We start from the raw sequence: 15,503 nt of genomic DNA on the forward strand, positions 1-15,503 counted from the left end.
AATGAACCCTCCCATGTACCTGTTGCCTCACTCCAGCATTTTGCCAACCTTGTTTTTTGTCTCCTCCCACAGTTTTTAAAATAATTGGAATATTTTTGTTTAATCCAACTATTTTATTTTACCCTAAATAAAGACTTCTTTTTGGTTAAATAAATGCAGCTTTCTTACCACATCCAACAAAATGAATAATTCCTTAATATCAGGTGCCTAGTGCATATTCACATTTTTCTTCATTGTGTCAAGAACGTTGTTTTGTGGTCTTTGTTCAAAGAAGGATGTGGGAGCCTTTGAGAAACCCCACGTCTCCTCTCCCAGCGTGGTCCTGGGACGTGGAGAGGCTCAGTGCTCTTAGCTCAGAGCTGCAGTTGGGCCAGGCCAGGCCAACCTCGGGGCTCCACCTTCCCACTGTCCTCACGGAGAGTTGTGTGCTCTGAGCTCCGGGAAGCCCTTGTCCCCACCACCGCCCCCCCACCTTGAGATGCATCAGCGTAGGTGGGCCCGCCACCACCAACTGTCCTAGGGCAGGCATCCGCTGGGGTGCGCTGTCCCCCTTCACAGCCTGTAGGGGGAGGGAGGTGGAGAGGTGCTGTAACCTTGATTCACAACAGCTGTGTGCTACTTCATGTTCCAGGAAGGGGGGCTGTGAGACCCCGGATTGGGAGGAGGCAGCCTCGCTCGGCTCCTCCCTTGGCAGCACCAGGGTGAGGGCTTTGGCTCATTGGAGGCCTGCAGCCTCTGCGGGGCAAGCAGGGCCAGTCTTGGCTGGCTGTCTCACAGGCTTTGCTCACGTCCTGAGAAGCTGCACAAAATATGAATTACCAAATGGTGGGAGTGGTGCCTGGGGATGATCGGTGTCTCTAAGTCTCTCCATTGAACCAAGTGCAAGGAGAGTTTAAAATAGCCAGCCTTTGTTCCCGAGGTTTTAAACATTCAACTCCAGTAGTTACAATGAGCTGTCTTCAAGTGGATCTATAAATAAACTGCTACTGTTCCTCTTTGTCACCGAGAGCTTCGGCGTCTTCCAGAGACGTCGGCTCTGCTGCTCATCTTCATTAGATGCCTCTCATCTGCCGGGCAGCTGCAGCCATCAACAAGCTGGGCTGACACGCACAGTGCATAATGACAGCCACACGTTCCTTTTTAAAAAGCCACAGTCCCCCTTAACTGACTGCACAGGCAAAGACGTAGCGTTGCATTGGAGAAACCTGGCAGTGGGGTCAGCATCACCATTGATAGAGGTCAGTGTCGCTCATACAGAAGACCTGTCCATACGAGCTCTGTGATGTCATACACGTGACATCACACGTGTGGCGCTCCTGTAAAAAATGCCTAACCTCACTCCGGTTGTGGGAAAACATCAGACTGAAACTGAGGGATGTTTGACAACATAACTGATCAGTAATCTTTCTTAAGTGTCAGTGTCATGAAAGACAAGGGAAAGCTGAGGAACTGGACAGATTGCAGGAGACTAAGGAGAAAAAACTAAATGTGGTGCGAGATCCTGGATAGGATTCTGGAACATCAGGATTCAAGGATATTAATAGGTAAACTGGTGAAGCCTGAGTGGAGCCCTTCCTTGGTTTGGATAATGGAATTGTCCCCATGTTCATTTCCTGGTGTGACCATTGTACTAATGATTATGTAAGATGTTAACACTGGGGGAGGGATATATGGAAATTTTCTGTACTATTTTTTGCAACTTTTCTCTGAGTCTAAAATTAGATCAGAGCAGTTTAAAAAACAAAAACTGCCATTGATGCTTGAGCTTTATTGGAAGCCTTGATTTCCCACCCAGGGTGTCTCGGTTCATGGTGTGGAGAGCAGGTTTTTCTGTCTCACAGTAGGAGGTAGCAACCCTAGGGACTCAACACCCAGCCTGAGGTGAACTGAGCAAAAGCTGGCCCTCCAGGAAGCAGGTTGTGTTCAGAGGGCACTCCTACAAAGGTGTCGGTCACGCCCCCTGGACACCACACGGCGGCGTTGTCTGCTTCTCAGCATTGGTTCTCAGAATGCTCCAGAGGTGCACCTGCTCCAGGAACTCCGGGCAGACTGGCAGCAGATGCTCCACACATAGCCTCCTCCTGACACTTCCCTGGGCCTCACGGAGGACCCCATTGCCTGCCCCACCCTCTTCCTTCTCATTTGTGTCCCTGACCCTGGGCTCTGCCTTGCTGCTTACCAGTGTGGGATTCTGGCTGTACCAGGTGTGATGATCTGGGGGTTTCCACCCCTAACGGCCTGATTGGTCTCCTCCACCCTTGGAACCAGGAGTGGGCCAGGATCTCCCCTGCACACAGGAACATTCTTCCTGCATGATGGTCTGCTTGCTTCCAGGCTGCCGCCACCAGTTTGCAATCGCTTAGCCTCTCTTTCCCCATTTCGTCCTCACTCCCTTCTCCGCACAGCTTCTCTCATGGGTCATTTCAGTAGGACCGTCCTACTTTTTGCTCCTGGAGACATATCTGGACATTGGAATGCCTTTCCATTTCCTGCATATAACCAAGGCCCTCCTTTCATACCTTTGAAATATTTGGCTTCGTAAACCAGCCCTCTTGTGTAGGGGGAGATACTTGGAAACCCTTGGACAACATGGCTGGGGAGTCAGCAGGAGATGTCTGGCTTTGAGCCCAGGAGTGGCTGACATAGCTGGGGGTGGGGGCCTCAGTTTTGCTTTGGGCCTGACTGAGGAGATGGGGGTTCCCTGGTTGTACATTTAACATCTCCCACATGCCAGGGAGGCCCGTGACCCATGCAGGTGTAATAGGAGGACTGAGGCCGCATGGTCTTTGCCTCAGAGGGTGTCTCAGGAGAGGACTGTGAGGTGTGAAAGTGGGCCACGCTGCCTGTGGTCTTGCCATTTGGACAGCACCGGTTCTGAGTGAGGAGGTATGGGTCAGGCATGTGGATCCCTCATCCTCCATGTTAGACCCCTCCTGCGGCCTCTTCACAGATTCTTAGTTCAGAGGACTCTCTGTCTGCTTCCCATTGGTGGGAACCTGGGATCACAAGATGGCTCTTACACTGAACTGGGATCTGTCATTTTGAAGAGCCTGATTAGGTTCAGAGGATGTCGTCCAGCTCCTTGTCGCTGGGCCTCTTGGCTTATTTGGTGCACAGAAGACCCAGGGCCCCGCCCTCTTGGGAGTCTGGTGTGGGGAACTCACAGCGGCAACCTTCATGCTCACACTCGACGCAGAAGTCAACAGCAGTAACCAAACCCAGTGCTCGTACTTAGGCTGGCTTGAAAGAACATTGGCAAGACTGCGGAACAATTAGATGATTTTAAGAAGCCAGAATTCCTCTTAGGTTCATGGCTATGTTTAGAACCAGAAGTTTCCTTTCTTGTTGGACTCCGGGCCGGAACCCTAAATTATAGGGCAGACAAGACTGTAGTAGATCTAGTCCACAAATATGTGTGGGGAACACAGTACCAGCTTTCTCTTTAGCTTTGACTTGAGAAAACAGCTGTGCCTATTTCCCCTGGAGAAGCTGGAACTGAGGGGAGCCCGAGTGAGCTCGGCTCTGTCCCCTGCTCCCCTCGCCAAGGCCAGGTTTAGCAGACAGGGAGACAGGGAGACAGGCAGACTGGTTGACTGTTAGCTTTCCGTGAGGCCAAGTGTCAAAGCCAAAGGCCTGAGGTGAAAACCAAGAAACGTCTGTGTGTGTGATTCTGTACCCTCGCTTAGCAGACTATGTGATGAGCAGTTGGATGAGAGATTAGGTTGAAGAGATTTAACCATGGTGTGTGTGTCTGTCCATTTCTTCCAGCTTTGCACTCAGGGCCTATACTAGGAGGGTACCAGTGAGCCCACCCAGGTCACTTCCATCTCCCCTCTCTAGTCAGACCCAAGCCTTGGGCAGTAGTTTCTGGATACTTTGGTCTATTACAGAGTTTCTGTTTCTGGAGCAGCCTGGGCAGAGGACAAGGTCCAGTGTTAGAGATTAAAAGAAAAGGAGAAATTTCAGTCTTGAGCAAGTGTTAATAATTAACCACCCCACCCAACCAGAGGGGGGCATTCTGTCAAGTCAGCTTGTGACATCTTTGTGGTAAAACTTCAGCCACTCCTGGCTTCCAGCCAGCTGTATGCAGACCTCACTCGCTCGTGACTGGCAAGCTGTGTATGGACCCCTGAGCAGCTGAGGACAAAGTTCCATAGACTGGGTAGCTGCTGCTTAGGAAACCCTGCCTGGGACATCTGCTAACAACCAGGGAGTCACTGGAATGTGACTCTTACCCTCTGCATTTGGAAACCATCACTCACAGGCCTCACCTGTGGTCCCTTAGGTTTCACCCATTGCTAATGTCCCCTGGCCAGGCAGTGATTTTCACCTTGAGAGCAGAGTGGCAGTGATGGGTAGTGTCAAGTGCAGTGTCATGTGATGGGCTGGTTGGGGTCCTAAGGGCATTTCAGTTGTAACTGCATCTTTTTTAGGTCAGACTTATTAATACACAAATAGTAACATTCACCATTTTTAAAAGTGAACCGTTCTGTGAGTTTCAATAGTTATGTAATCACTACCATGGTCAAGTTATAGAATATTTCCATCATCTCCCAAATTTCCTTGTGCTTCTTTGTAGTCAATCCTGTCTGTCCACCTCCAGCCCCAGGCAACTGCTAATCTGCTTTCTGCATTTTTCAGAATTTGATATAAATGAAATCATACAGTTGTATACTCCTTTTAGTCTGGTTTCTTTCAATCTAAGTATTTTGACAGTCACCCACATTGTTACATTCATCAATAGTCATTTCTTCTTCTTTTATTTTTTTTTTAGTATTTATTTATTTGGCTGCACTGGGTCTTAGTTATGGCATATGGGATCTAGTTTCCTGACCAGGAATTGAACCTGGGCCCCTGCATTGGGAGCACAGAGTCTTAACCATTGGACCACCAGGGAAGTCTCTTCCTTGCCATTTTCAATGTCTCATACTTTTTTATTGAATGGCAGTCAACATGTTGAGGATGGCAGAGGCTGAGGTAAATAGTCTTACCAGGAGTTGAGCTTAGTTTAGCATTACCCTGCACTTAGGGTGAGGTCTGGGTGTTGGAGGATTTTTCTCAATGTTCCTGCTCCACCCCCAGCTTTCAGTCTAGCCTGGGGCCCTGCCCCTCAGAAAGTGTCTATGTCCATGGTCTTGTCCCTCCCCTGGCAGTAGGCTGTCACTGCTTATTACCTGTTGCTCGCTAACTTTGTTGGAGGGATTCTGTGTGTCCTGGGCCAGCTTCAGGCTTAGGCTCTGTGTCCCTGGGTCTCAGGAGTAGGGCAATCTCAGTAGTGCTGCCCCTCCCTCAGCCTTTGAAGACCTGAGTGATCTCTCAGGACGGTTTCCTACCTTTCCCACAGGAATAAAGGGTTTCATCTCTTTTGCTCTTCTCATAGCTTAAGAATTGTGTTCCACAAGTGACAAAGATCTTGAGGGGGGGTTTGTGCCTTTTCCGTAACTACTCCCCTCCTCCAGGCCTGCACCCTCAAGGATGGTTTTCTTCCATTCCTGCACACCACCCTCCCCACCCCGTCTTTCTAATGAATGTCCAGTGGAGGTCTGTGAAGAAGACCTTTCAGTTCAGTTAGTCAGTTCAGTCACTCAGTTGTATCTGACTCTGCAACCTCATGGATTGCATCACGCCAGGCTTCCCTGTCCATTACCAACTCCCAGAGCTTGTTCAGACTCATGTCCATCAAGTCGGTGATGACATCCAACCTTCTCATCCTCTGTCATCCCCTTCTCTTGCCTTCAGTCTTTCCCAGCATCAGGGTCTTTTCCATTGAATCAGTTCTTTGCATCAGGTGGCCAAAGTATTGGAGCTTCAGCTTCAGCATCAGTCCTTCCAATGAACATTCAGGACTGATTTCCTTTAGGATGGACTGGTTTGATTTCCTTGCAGTCCAAGGGACTCTCAAGAGTCTTCTCCAACACCACATTTCAAAAGCACCAGTTCTCCTACACTCAGCTTTCTTTATAGTCCAATTCTCACATCCATACATGACTACTGGAAAAACCATAGCTTTGACCAGACAGACCTTTGTTGGCAAAGTAATATCTCTGCTTTTTTAACATGCTGTCTAGGTTGGTGATAGCTTTTCTTCCAAGGAGCAAGCATCTTTCAATTTCATGGCTGCAGTCACCATCTGCAGTGATTTTGGAGCCCAAGAAAATTAAGTCTCTTACTGTTTCCGTTGTTTCCCCATCTATTTGCCACAAAGTGATGGGACCAGATGCTATGATCATAGTCTTCTGAATGTTGAGTTTTAAGCCAACTTTTTTAGTCTCCTCTTTGACTTTCATCAAGAGGCTCTTTAGTTCCTCTTCACTTTTTGTCATTTGCATATCTGAGGTTCTTGATATTTCTTCCGGCAATCTTGATTCCAGCTTGTGCTTCATCCAACCCGGCATTTTGCATAATGTACTCTGCATATAAGTTAAATAAACAGGGTGACAATATACAGCCTTAATGTACTCCTTTCCCATTTTGGAAGACCCTTTGAGCAGGTTAGCAACCTGCTAACCCTTGTTAGCTAACCTTGTTAGCTAACCCTAACCCTAACTCTAACCCTAATTTTTAACCTACTCCCCTTGTTCCTGTGGGTTCTTCGCTCTCACCCTGGCCTCACTCAGCCTTGCAGCTTGTTAATATGGAAACCTAGTTCTTCTCACCACTTGTATGGCAATTGGTGTCCTGCTTTCCCAGGCTTTGCTGGAGGTGAGCCGATGCTCACTTCCTGTTTTCCTTGGAAGAGTCTGCCTTCCCTTACATTCCAGGCTAGTTGTTTGCTCTGTGATCTCAACACTCTGATTGAAGATAAGTTAACTGTCAGTCATGAAAGTTGGACTGTAAAGAAAGCTGAGTGCCATAGAATTGATGCTTTTGAACTGTGGTATTGGAGAAGACTCTTGAGAGTCCCTTGAACTGCAAAGAGATCAAACCAGTCCATCCTAAAGGAAATCAGTCCTGAATATTCAATGGAAGGACTGATGCTAAAGCTGAAACTCCAATATTTTGACCACCTGATGTGAAGAACTGACTCATTGGAGAAGACCCTGATTCTGGGAAAGATTGAAGGCGGGAGGAGAAGGGGATAATGGAGGATGAGATGGTTGGATGGCATCGCTGGCTTAATGGAGATGAGTTTGAGAAAGCTTTAGGAGTTGGTGATGGATAGGGAGACCTGGCGTGCTACAGTCCATGGGGTTGCAAAGAGTCAGACACGACTGAGTGACTGAACTGAACTGTCAGTCGTGTCCAACTCTTTGTGACCCCATGGACTGTAGCCCACCAGGCTCTTCTGTCCTTGGAATTGTCCAGGCAAGGATACTGGAGTGGGTTGCCATTCCCTTCTCCAGGGATAAGTTAACATCCTTTTAGATTGTTTGTCTTTTTCTTGTTAGGATGGGATTATCTTGGGTGGGAGCTTGTTATCCATGTCCGCCCCTGGATGATGAAAAAGTGAGACCAGAGTAGTCAATCCAGAGAACAGTCAAGTTACCCCAGATGGCTTGACTTCTTGTTCAGGAAGGACCTGCAGGCCCTGCTCTTACTTTGTTTTATAATGAAGATATATGGGTTGGTTACCCGTGTATTTGAGTGGCTGAGAGCAACCACAGACATTATGCAGTTCCTACTGTGTGCAGTGCTGAGCTTCTGATGGCAGCAACAGAAACTGAGGCAAGCAGGTTAGCTTACTGTGAGAGCCCAGGGTCCTGCACCAGGGTGAGATTTCCACAAAGTTAGATTGATTCATACATTTGAGGATGAGATGGTTAAATAGCATCATTGATTCCATGGATATGAGTTTGTGCAAACTCTGGGAAATAGTGGAGTACAGGGAAGTCTGACGTGTTGCAGTCCACGGGGTCACAGAGAGTCGGACACGACTTGGCCACTGGACAACAGCATAATTCTCTGAGTTTCACCTTTTTTTCCCCTTGTAATGTTAAGATGTTTTTATTTGGTAAGAATGAAAGTTGCTGACTTGGTGCAGCTCCCTACATACGTATGTGTGGGACTAATGCTGTTACAGTTTTACTTGTGATAGACCTAGCTGAGGACTGCCAGGCAGGGCCCCTGGTATCCTTTGATGTTGAACAGACAACCCTTTAAACACTGCTCTTGATGTCCCATCACTGTCATTACCCACGGCCTGTCACGTGCGCCTCTTCCTACTCTTGCCCATCATCTTCTTATCTCTGCTTTGTCACTTACTTGCCAAGGTCTTTGGGAATGCCACATCTGCAAAGTGCTTGAGTGCAGGTGAGCGGCTCTCTGGGGCTGAACTGCTGGCCCTTTGCCTTGCGGGGAGGTGTCATTCCACAGGAATGTCATCACGGTGGGCTTGGCTCTTTGAGGTGTCGTCGAGTGTGTGTGGAGGGCCTGCCGGCTCTGTGTTCAGCTCTGCCATGCAAGCATTCCAGGGCAGGTGGGGCTGGGGAGTGACGCAAAAAATATTAGAGCCGGGAGCCGGGAGCTGGGAGCCTCCATGAGGACGGAAGAGGCGCTGGGCATGTGGAAGCAAATCCACAGGCGATGTCCCCTGTCAGAGGCTGCTTCCTGTCAGGAACTGCCTGTACTTTGAGTTCAGATCCCAGCTGTCATTTCTTGTATTAGAATAAGTTATTTAACCTCCCTGATTCTGCTTCCCCATCTGAAAATTAAGGCCAGTGATGCCTGCTGTGAAGGGTCATTGTAGGGATTAAATTAAGTGACATCTAAAATGCTGGCACATAGGTGACAAGTAAACCACAGTGGTGTCCGTCTTTATGTGCTGGACTGGCAGTGTGTTAAGTGCTGTAATGTCTGTAGTCCTGGTGAAAGTAAAAGCAAGAGCAAATGGCGTGGCTGGAGAAATAGACCAGGGCAGGCAGGACCCTGGACTTGTGAGCAAGGCTGGAGGCTGGGTACCTTCTGACAGTTATTTCCTGTCTGAGCTCCGGTTCCTGCAGCCTGTTTTTAAGGCCGCCACCCTGTTTGGGGCATGTGACTGCTGTCCTCAGTCTTCCTTTGGAGTTGGCTTGGCTTGGACTCAGAAGGAGGGTTCCTGTTGCTGAAGTCAGTAGTGCTCATCCCCACGCCTGCATCCAGAGGCTTGACTTGGCACAGTCCATCTCCGAGCCATTTTGCAGAAACACTCAGAATTTCCATCCCGTCCTTCCCAGGCAGCAGGCAGCGCCCGACTGGTCACTCCTTGAGGATGCTGGTCATCAGGATAGAGGGCTGCCAGGTTCCCATCCTCCCTCTGGTGGCCTTTCCTGAGGGAGCCAGGGGGACTCAGTGTCAGGAGGAAGGGGAGGGGGTTCTTTGGAAGTAGTGGGTGTAGGCTCCTCCAGAAAGCCTTGTAGGTGATTCATAGATAAGTGTTTCTCACAGTCCAGCCCTTGGAAGTACAGGCCCAGTTGTCACTCCCATTTTACAGATGAGGAAGTGGAGGCCCAGAGGGACTAAAACTCTTGCCTAGGGCCACCTAGCCTGTCGAGGTAGAGCTCAGATGTTGGCCAGGGGCTGTCTGAGTCCCTGCTCTTCCCCACTCTGCTCTTGTCTCCCAACAGAACTGCCTGGGTCTGGGGGCCACAGTGTTGAAGGCCAGTCAAGGCTTCTGAAACATTTATTTTTGGAATGGGCTTTGAGAGCTGAAGTGTAACAACTCCTAGAGGACTGGAAGACCCCCAGGCCCCATGGGCCAAGGTCTTAACCATGGCCACAGCAGACAGCAGGCCTGTGGATGTGGCACTGCCCTTGTTTTCAATTATGCTCCTCAGGTTTGTGTCTCACATTCAAGTTCTCTGTAAGCACTGGGGCCTGCATTTTTCCAAGTTCAAATTGACGTGCACTTGAGAGTTTGTTAGCTATGAGATTAGAACACTTTCCTAATAAAGGAAAATATGCAGGTAGAGGCCATGTGCTGAGCTGCCCTTCTTTGCTGGTTGGTACTTGTCTTCTGGGTGGATTTTTTTCAAGGATGCTGAGGCCTGCCCAGGGGAGCATGCCCAGGGCAGAGCCACTGGATTTGTCCCGGAGATGGGCCAACTCAGATGAGATGCCAGCTGGCTGCTGATCCTAGGTGAGCCGCAGTCGTAGCTGGTGTTCTGCCGTGGCTGGGGCTTTGAAGGATGGGGGAGTGCTGGCTGGAGTGCCCTGTGCTCTGTTGTGTTTGGGGAGTTGACAGGCTTTGAGCCCAATGATGTGTCCTGGGTTTAGAGGGGAAAGGAGTGATGAGTGCAGGCAGGAGACAGGGAGAGAGAGACACGGACATGTGGGCGGGAGGCGGGCAGTCTGGCTTTGATTCTTCCCGCTCATGTGTCCTATCTCTGGAGATGAGTGGCGGGAGGAACAGGATCGGGGTAGGGCAGATCCAGGTGTGCAGGAGCACAGAGGAGCTTCTGATTGGGCGTGAGGGGTTGCAGGGTGAATGGATAAGGATGCTTGGAGCAGGGGAAAGGAAGGGAGGATTTGGGGACCCTGGGAGCCGGACACAGGGCAGAGGTGGGAGCAGCGCTGGGGAGGGAGGCAGGCTAGAGCAGGGTCCCCTGTCAAGGGGCTTGAACTTTCTCTCAGAGCCTATGGAGAGCCCCGGAGGACTGGCAAAAGCCAAAGAACAACGTGTAACATTTTGAATGTCTGTCAGTCAGATTGTAGTTGAAAACATTGAGTCCCAAGGGTGGCTGCATCTATGGGTTACTGGGGTTTGGGGCTGCTCTCAAAACTGAACTGAGGAGTGTCAGCCTTGCTGAGCATGTCATTCCCACAAGGAACAAGTCCACAGAGGAATTGTATTTTCCTGAGACATCTGACCACGCTGTCTTTGGGAACCAGGTGGTTCCCATCATCCTGCTCTGGCTGTACACGTGCACGATGCTTCTAGGGTCTGGAAAATCCTTTGTGTGCAGAGCAGTGCCTGACTTTGGGGAGACATGCATTGGACTGGATTAGTCCATTTAGGAAATCACTTGTCCAGTGGCGGCGGTGGCAGAGGAGGATGGCTTCTGCATTTGGGGACTGAGGATCTTAGACAGGAGCACCGAGTCCTTCAGGTTCCCGGAGTCTTCTCTGAAGCAGCATGGGGCACCTGTCCTGTGAATGCTGACTCCGCCAGCTATTGGACCAGCACTTTCACATAGAATCTGTCTCCCCTGGGGATCTGTGCCAGGGCAGGGCCAGACCCTTCCCTTAGTTCTGGGCCATCCCACCCCTAGGGTGGGGAGTGGGTGCTGGGCTAACTAGGAGGAAGGGTGACTTCAGGGGCCAGCATAGACCTCAGGGGCCCTGGACTCAGAGAGGCCTCACACTGGAGGTTGCAGGTCTTGTGAAGAGCTGGCAGCCCCTGGCCTCTCTTGAGGACCTCCAAGAGCCCAGCCTGACATCCCTCCCAGGGCCCTGCAGCCTGGACTGCGATTGCTTTGATTCCACTCCTCGCTCTCAGTCTCTGCTCGGAAAGGAGGGCCCAGAGGTGGAGTCCCACCCTTGCTCACCAACATTTGGAACTTGTCTTCTCAAGTTTGCTGATGGTTTTCCCCTTGATCCTTTGAGGGGCTCTTTTCCTCAGTGTTTCCTCAAGACTAAAGGGCTCTCTTTCCTTCTATCGTTTTCAGCCAGAAGTGGACCCCCTCGTCCCACCCAGCAGGGGCAGGAGTCAGGAGTCGATGCAGAGCCAATCCCAGGAGCCCGTGAGCATGCCCCAGTCGCTGACCAGCACACTGGAGCACATCGTGGGCCAGTTGGACGTCCTCACCCAGGTAGGCTGTGACATAGACTCCCCCTATCATCTGCACTTGGCCTGGCCATTTGGACCATTTGAAGTTGGCCTACTGGTCCTGAGTTTTTAAAAAACATACTTATAGTGTACTTATTTTTCAGCCCAAATAAATGAAATGGCAGTGCCTGCCCTGGGATCCTGTCTCTCAGAGCCATTCAATCCCTGGCCAAGCCACTGGACCCCAAAATCAGCAACACTGAATCCTGCCAGGGATGCCCACCCAGTGTTAGCTTGGGCCACAACAGAGCTTTGAAAGAAACACTGTCCCTTCATTTGACTCTTCACTGTGGGCGGGGGGCAGTCCAGGGACGTGCCAGGAACTGTGCACAGAGCGTCAAGGCACCGAGAGCCCAGCCAGGCTCTGGGCAACCTTGGAGATGTCCCAGTGGCTCTCCAAGCCCTGGTGTGCTTATCTGTCGCGAGCCTGCCATGTTTTGTTTGTTTGCTGCAGCGGATGTTAGTTGCAGCATGCGGGTTCTTTAGTTGTGGCATGTGGGATCTAACTTCCTGACCAGGAATCGAACCCAAGTCCCCTGCATTGGGAAGCACGGCGTATTAGCCACTGGGCCACCAGGGAAGTCCTGAGCCTACCATATTTATGGTGAGAATTAAAGGAGATGAGTCTGCAAGCAGTGTTTGGTCTGTGCCTATCCCTGGGTAGCTGCTCAATAAATGTTAGCTGCGGCGCTGATCACCCTCATCCGTGAGATCCATGTGGCCCCACCTCCACCAGGCGCGTAAATGCACCTGGCTGCTCATGGACAGTGGTCTGTTAGGTGCAGAGATTTCAGTGAAGCAGAATGCCCTGACGAGAGGTGGCGGCCAGCACCGTGGGCATGCCTGGAGGGTCTCCCGTCCTGGGGTAGAGGAGCAGCTCTGCACAGGGAGCAGCAGCATGCCTGCAGGTCTGGACCGGGGGTAGGGGTGGGGGTGGGGACCACGAGCACATCCAAGCAGTGAGCAGAGTCCAGCACAGCCAGCATGAGGCATGTAGGTGGGGGCGGTGACTGGGTGACCGCAGGATTTAAAGGTCCTCAGGCTCCTGCCCGCCTTGGCTTTGGGCGCAGACCGCTCTCCTGTGCCAGCTCACAGGAAGGAGGCAGTGTCCCCTTGAGTCTCTGATGGAGGGTGGGGGTGAAGTGGCATGGCGTCTCTTCTGTACCGCTGGCTCCGGGCTAAGTTCAAAGAACTCCTCCACACGGCGTCACATGGTCCATGTGTCACAGCATCCCAGTTAGTACTGCACGCCTTAGACCCACTGCCGGATGGACACTTGAGGGGAAAGGTCACTAGGGGGGATGGTGAGACTGTGTGCACATCACACCGACATCCCTGAGCGCCCTGAGCCCTGGAAGAAAAGGCCTGTACTGAGAGGGGGAGAAGCAAACAAAGACTTAGAAAACACCCCCCACCTCAGAGCCGTCAGAAAGCGCCCAGCCTGCCTCGTGTTCTTCACAGCCTCGTCAAGTGAGAGATCAGGGGAGGTGGAATGAATTAGAACTTTATAGGATAAAATTGGAAATCAAGTCTGAGAGGGTGGTTAAAAATAGCCTCATTGCATCCAGAGGAGTATAACACTAAAAACATTTCCTTTCACTGTGTTTTAAAGGCGTACACGGAAGGTTCTGTTATGTGTTAGCAGTCAGGAGTCTGATAGTAACTTCGTAAGAAACTGGCATCTCAGGGAAGAAGTGAGCCTCTCTGCCTTGGCCTGTGGCCGGGCTCACACCTTTCAGCCCCTTTGCAAGTCCAGATGGCGCTGCACGCCTGACCAAAGGCCAAGCCCGTCAGCCAGTCACCCACTGTGCTGGACAGTGTGTGTTCCTGGAAGCTAGAGTGTGACTTGTTTCTGACGGACTCAACTTGGGTTCCAAGGTGAAGTCCCTATCGAGGTCTTAGAGCACAACCTGTTTTCGAAATGGTGTGTGTTGGGGAGTGTCTGCACTAAATTGCGTGCCACCTCGGGCTTGGTCGTTGGTTGTTTTCCACGCCCACGTCCTCTCCTGGAGTTGGGGCTCTCACTGAAGTGTTCAGCCCCAGCCAGAGCTGTCCCATTCAGGTTGGAGGGTCCCTGGCCCCTTCTTTAAGACCAGCCTGGCTGCGGACTGTCCTTTCTGGAGGCTCCCCTCAGGTGTAGAGCTGGATGACCACTGCCATCCTTGTTCCTGTGTGGGTATCTCAGCTGGGCTCTGCACCTCCTGTGGGTACTGGCCTCAGACGCTGCCCCCTTGGTAGTGCTCCTTACCATCTGACGCACGCCTGTGCTGTGCAGGAGCCGAGGGTGTCTCGGCCACCCCGACACTGGCTCCTGCTTAGTTCAAAGTCCCCTCTCCCTTACATCACAGCCTCTCCCGTCCCCTACAGGCAAGTCTACTTCTGAGCAGCCTCTGAGAGGGACACGGGCTTCTGTCCTGCTGAACATCCTTCAGAGAGGAAGCCTGGGGCTGCAGTGGGCAGTGGCCGGGATGTTTAGTGGAGTCACAGAGTCCCAGGTGACAGCCGGCACCCCGCTGTGGAGGTTCATGGTCCTCAGAGCCTGCCTTCCTGCTGGTGCGACCCGCTGAGTTTATCTGCAGACGAAACCTGACCTTCCTGAAAGTTACAGTTGGACACTCTGGCTTAGTGCTCTGTGGTCACAGCCCAGTGGCCCAACCTCTGAGGCCACTAGCCAGAAAGCACACCCCCTTGCCCTGCCCCTTCTTTGTGTTGGAGAGACCCCCCCTTTGCCCCTGCGGAGTTGCTGTTTGGGGTTTCACTGCCACTGAGCTCCTCAGGGCCTTGATCCCACCTGGCCACCTTACACATCCCTGTTGCCTGTGGGGAGCCGTGGTCTGCCCTTGGGTGTCACGGCTGCTCTGCTCAGCTCAGTGAGCCGCTGCCCATTAGCCTGGGTGTACTGCTCTCCTGGGCTTGGGAGCCAGCTCCATCGCTCATCACCTGGGTAACTTTGGGCAGGGGACGGGGCTTCCCAGAGCCTCAGCCTTCTTGCATGTGAAGTGGGGACAGCCCAGCCTGCTCGTGTCCTCTGAGCGCAGTGGGGAAGCTGCAGGTTACCTGGGTGCTAGACTGGTGCCGACTGTGAAGCAGGACATGAGGGAGACATTCTCGGGATCCGAGTGGGAACACACTGGTGTGGTCAGGTGACAGGAGTGGACATGGCGCAGGCCTCTGTGACCGCCGGAGTCCCAGGGATGCTTCTGAGCTGCCAGGAGGCTCTAGTGGTCTGACTAGCCATTAGGATGGGAGGGAGATAAAGAGGAGGTGTTGCCTCCGGTCCAGGAAGTGGCAAGAGGGACCGGGGTGCCTGGAGGCTATTGAAAATTGGGTGGCTCGGGGTGGGGGGGTTGGCACTAGATGGGAGCGTTGAACCCAGATCCAGGCATCTGGGCCAAGACTGAAGCTCTGCAAAGATGTATATACATCTTGTGATAGCTGTTCTTTGAACTGAATCATTGTAATGGTTGTTGCAGAAAATATATTCCCTAACAATGAGATTTAGGTTTTTCTTTGGGAGACTTCTTGTTTTTCAAAACCCCTCATGGGAATTCTCAAGAGCAGCTAGGGCGGAGATCATAGATGTAGGTGCTGTGTACCATATGTGTGCCCTCCCCCTCCTTCCGGGAGCCTATCCTGCCCCCCAACTCCCATTCTGTCCTGCAGCCGCCCTGTCACCGTCCTGCTGGACCTGCCCCAGTTGTCTCTTCCTGAGATAGATGGCCTGACTGCAGAGGCCTGCATGGGGCCAGAGCAAAGCTCC

General features: G+C 51.7%; 1 protein-coding gene and 1 non-coding gene across 4 annotated transcripts in view; one reads left to right on the forward strand and one right to left on the reverse strand.

Annotated features, from left to right (window-relative positions):
* Positions 1-15,503, forward strand: part of POC1A (POC1 centriolar protein A) — a 120,743-nt gene that overhangs the window by 90,207 nt on the left and 15,033 nt on the right. For all 3 annotated transcript variants that reach the window (XM_065933566.1, XM_065933564.1, XM_065933565.1), the window contains exon 10: positions 11,583-11,726. In XM_065933566.1, the coding sequence (XP_065789638.1) occupies positions 11,583-11,726 (144 nt within the window). The remainder of the gene's footprint in view (positions 1-11,582; positions 11,727-15,503) is intronic.
* Positions 4,826-4,897, reverse strand: TRNAG-CCC (transfer RNA glycine (anticodon CCC)). Its single transcript has one exon. It is a non-coding gene; the product is annotated as a tRNA-Gly (tRNA).

This window comes from Muntiacus reevesi, chromosome 4, assembly GCF_963930625.1.
Source record: "Muntiacus reevesi chromosome 4, mMunRee1.1, whole genome shotgun sequence".
In the NCBI taxonomy this organism is placed as follows: Eukaryota; Metazoa; Chordata; class Mammalia; order Artiodactyla; family Cervidae; genus Muntiacus; species Muntiacus reevesi.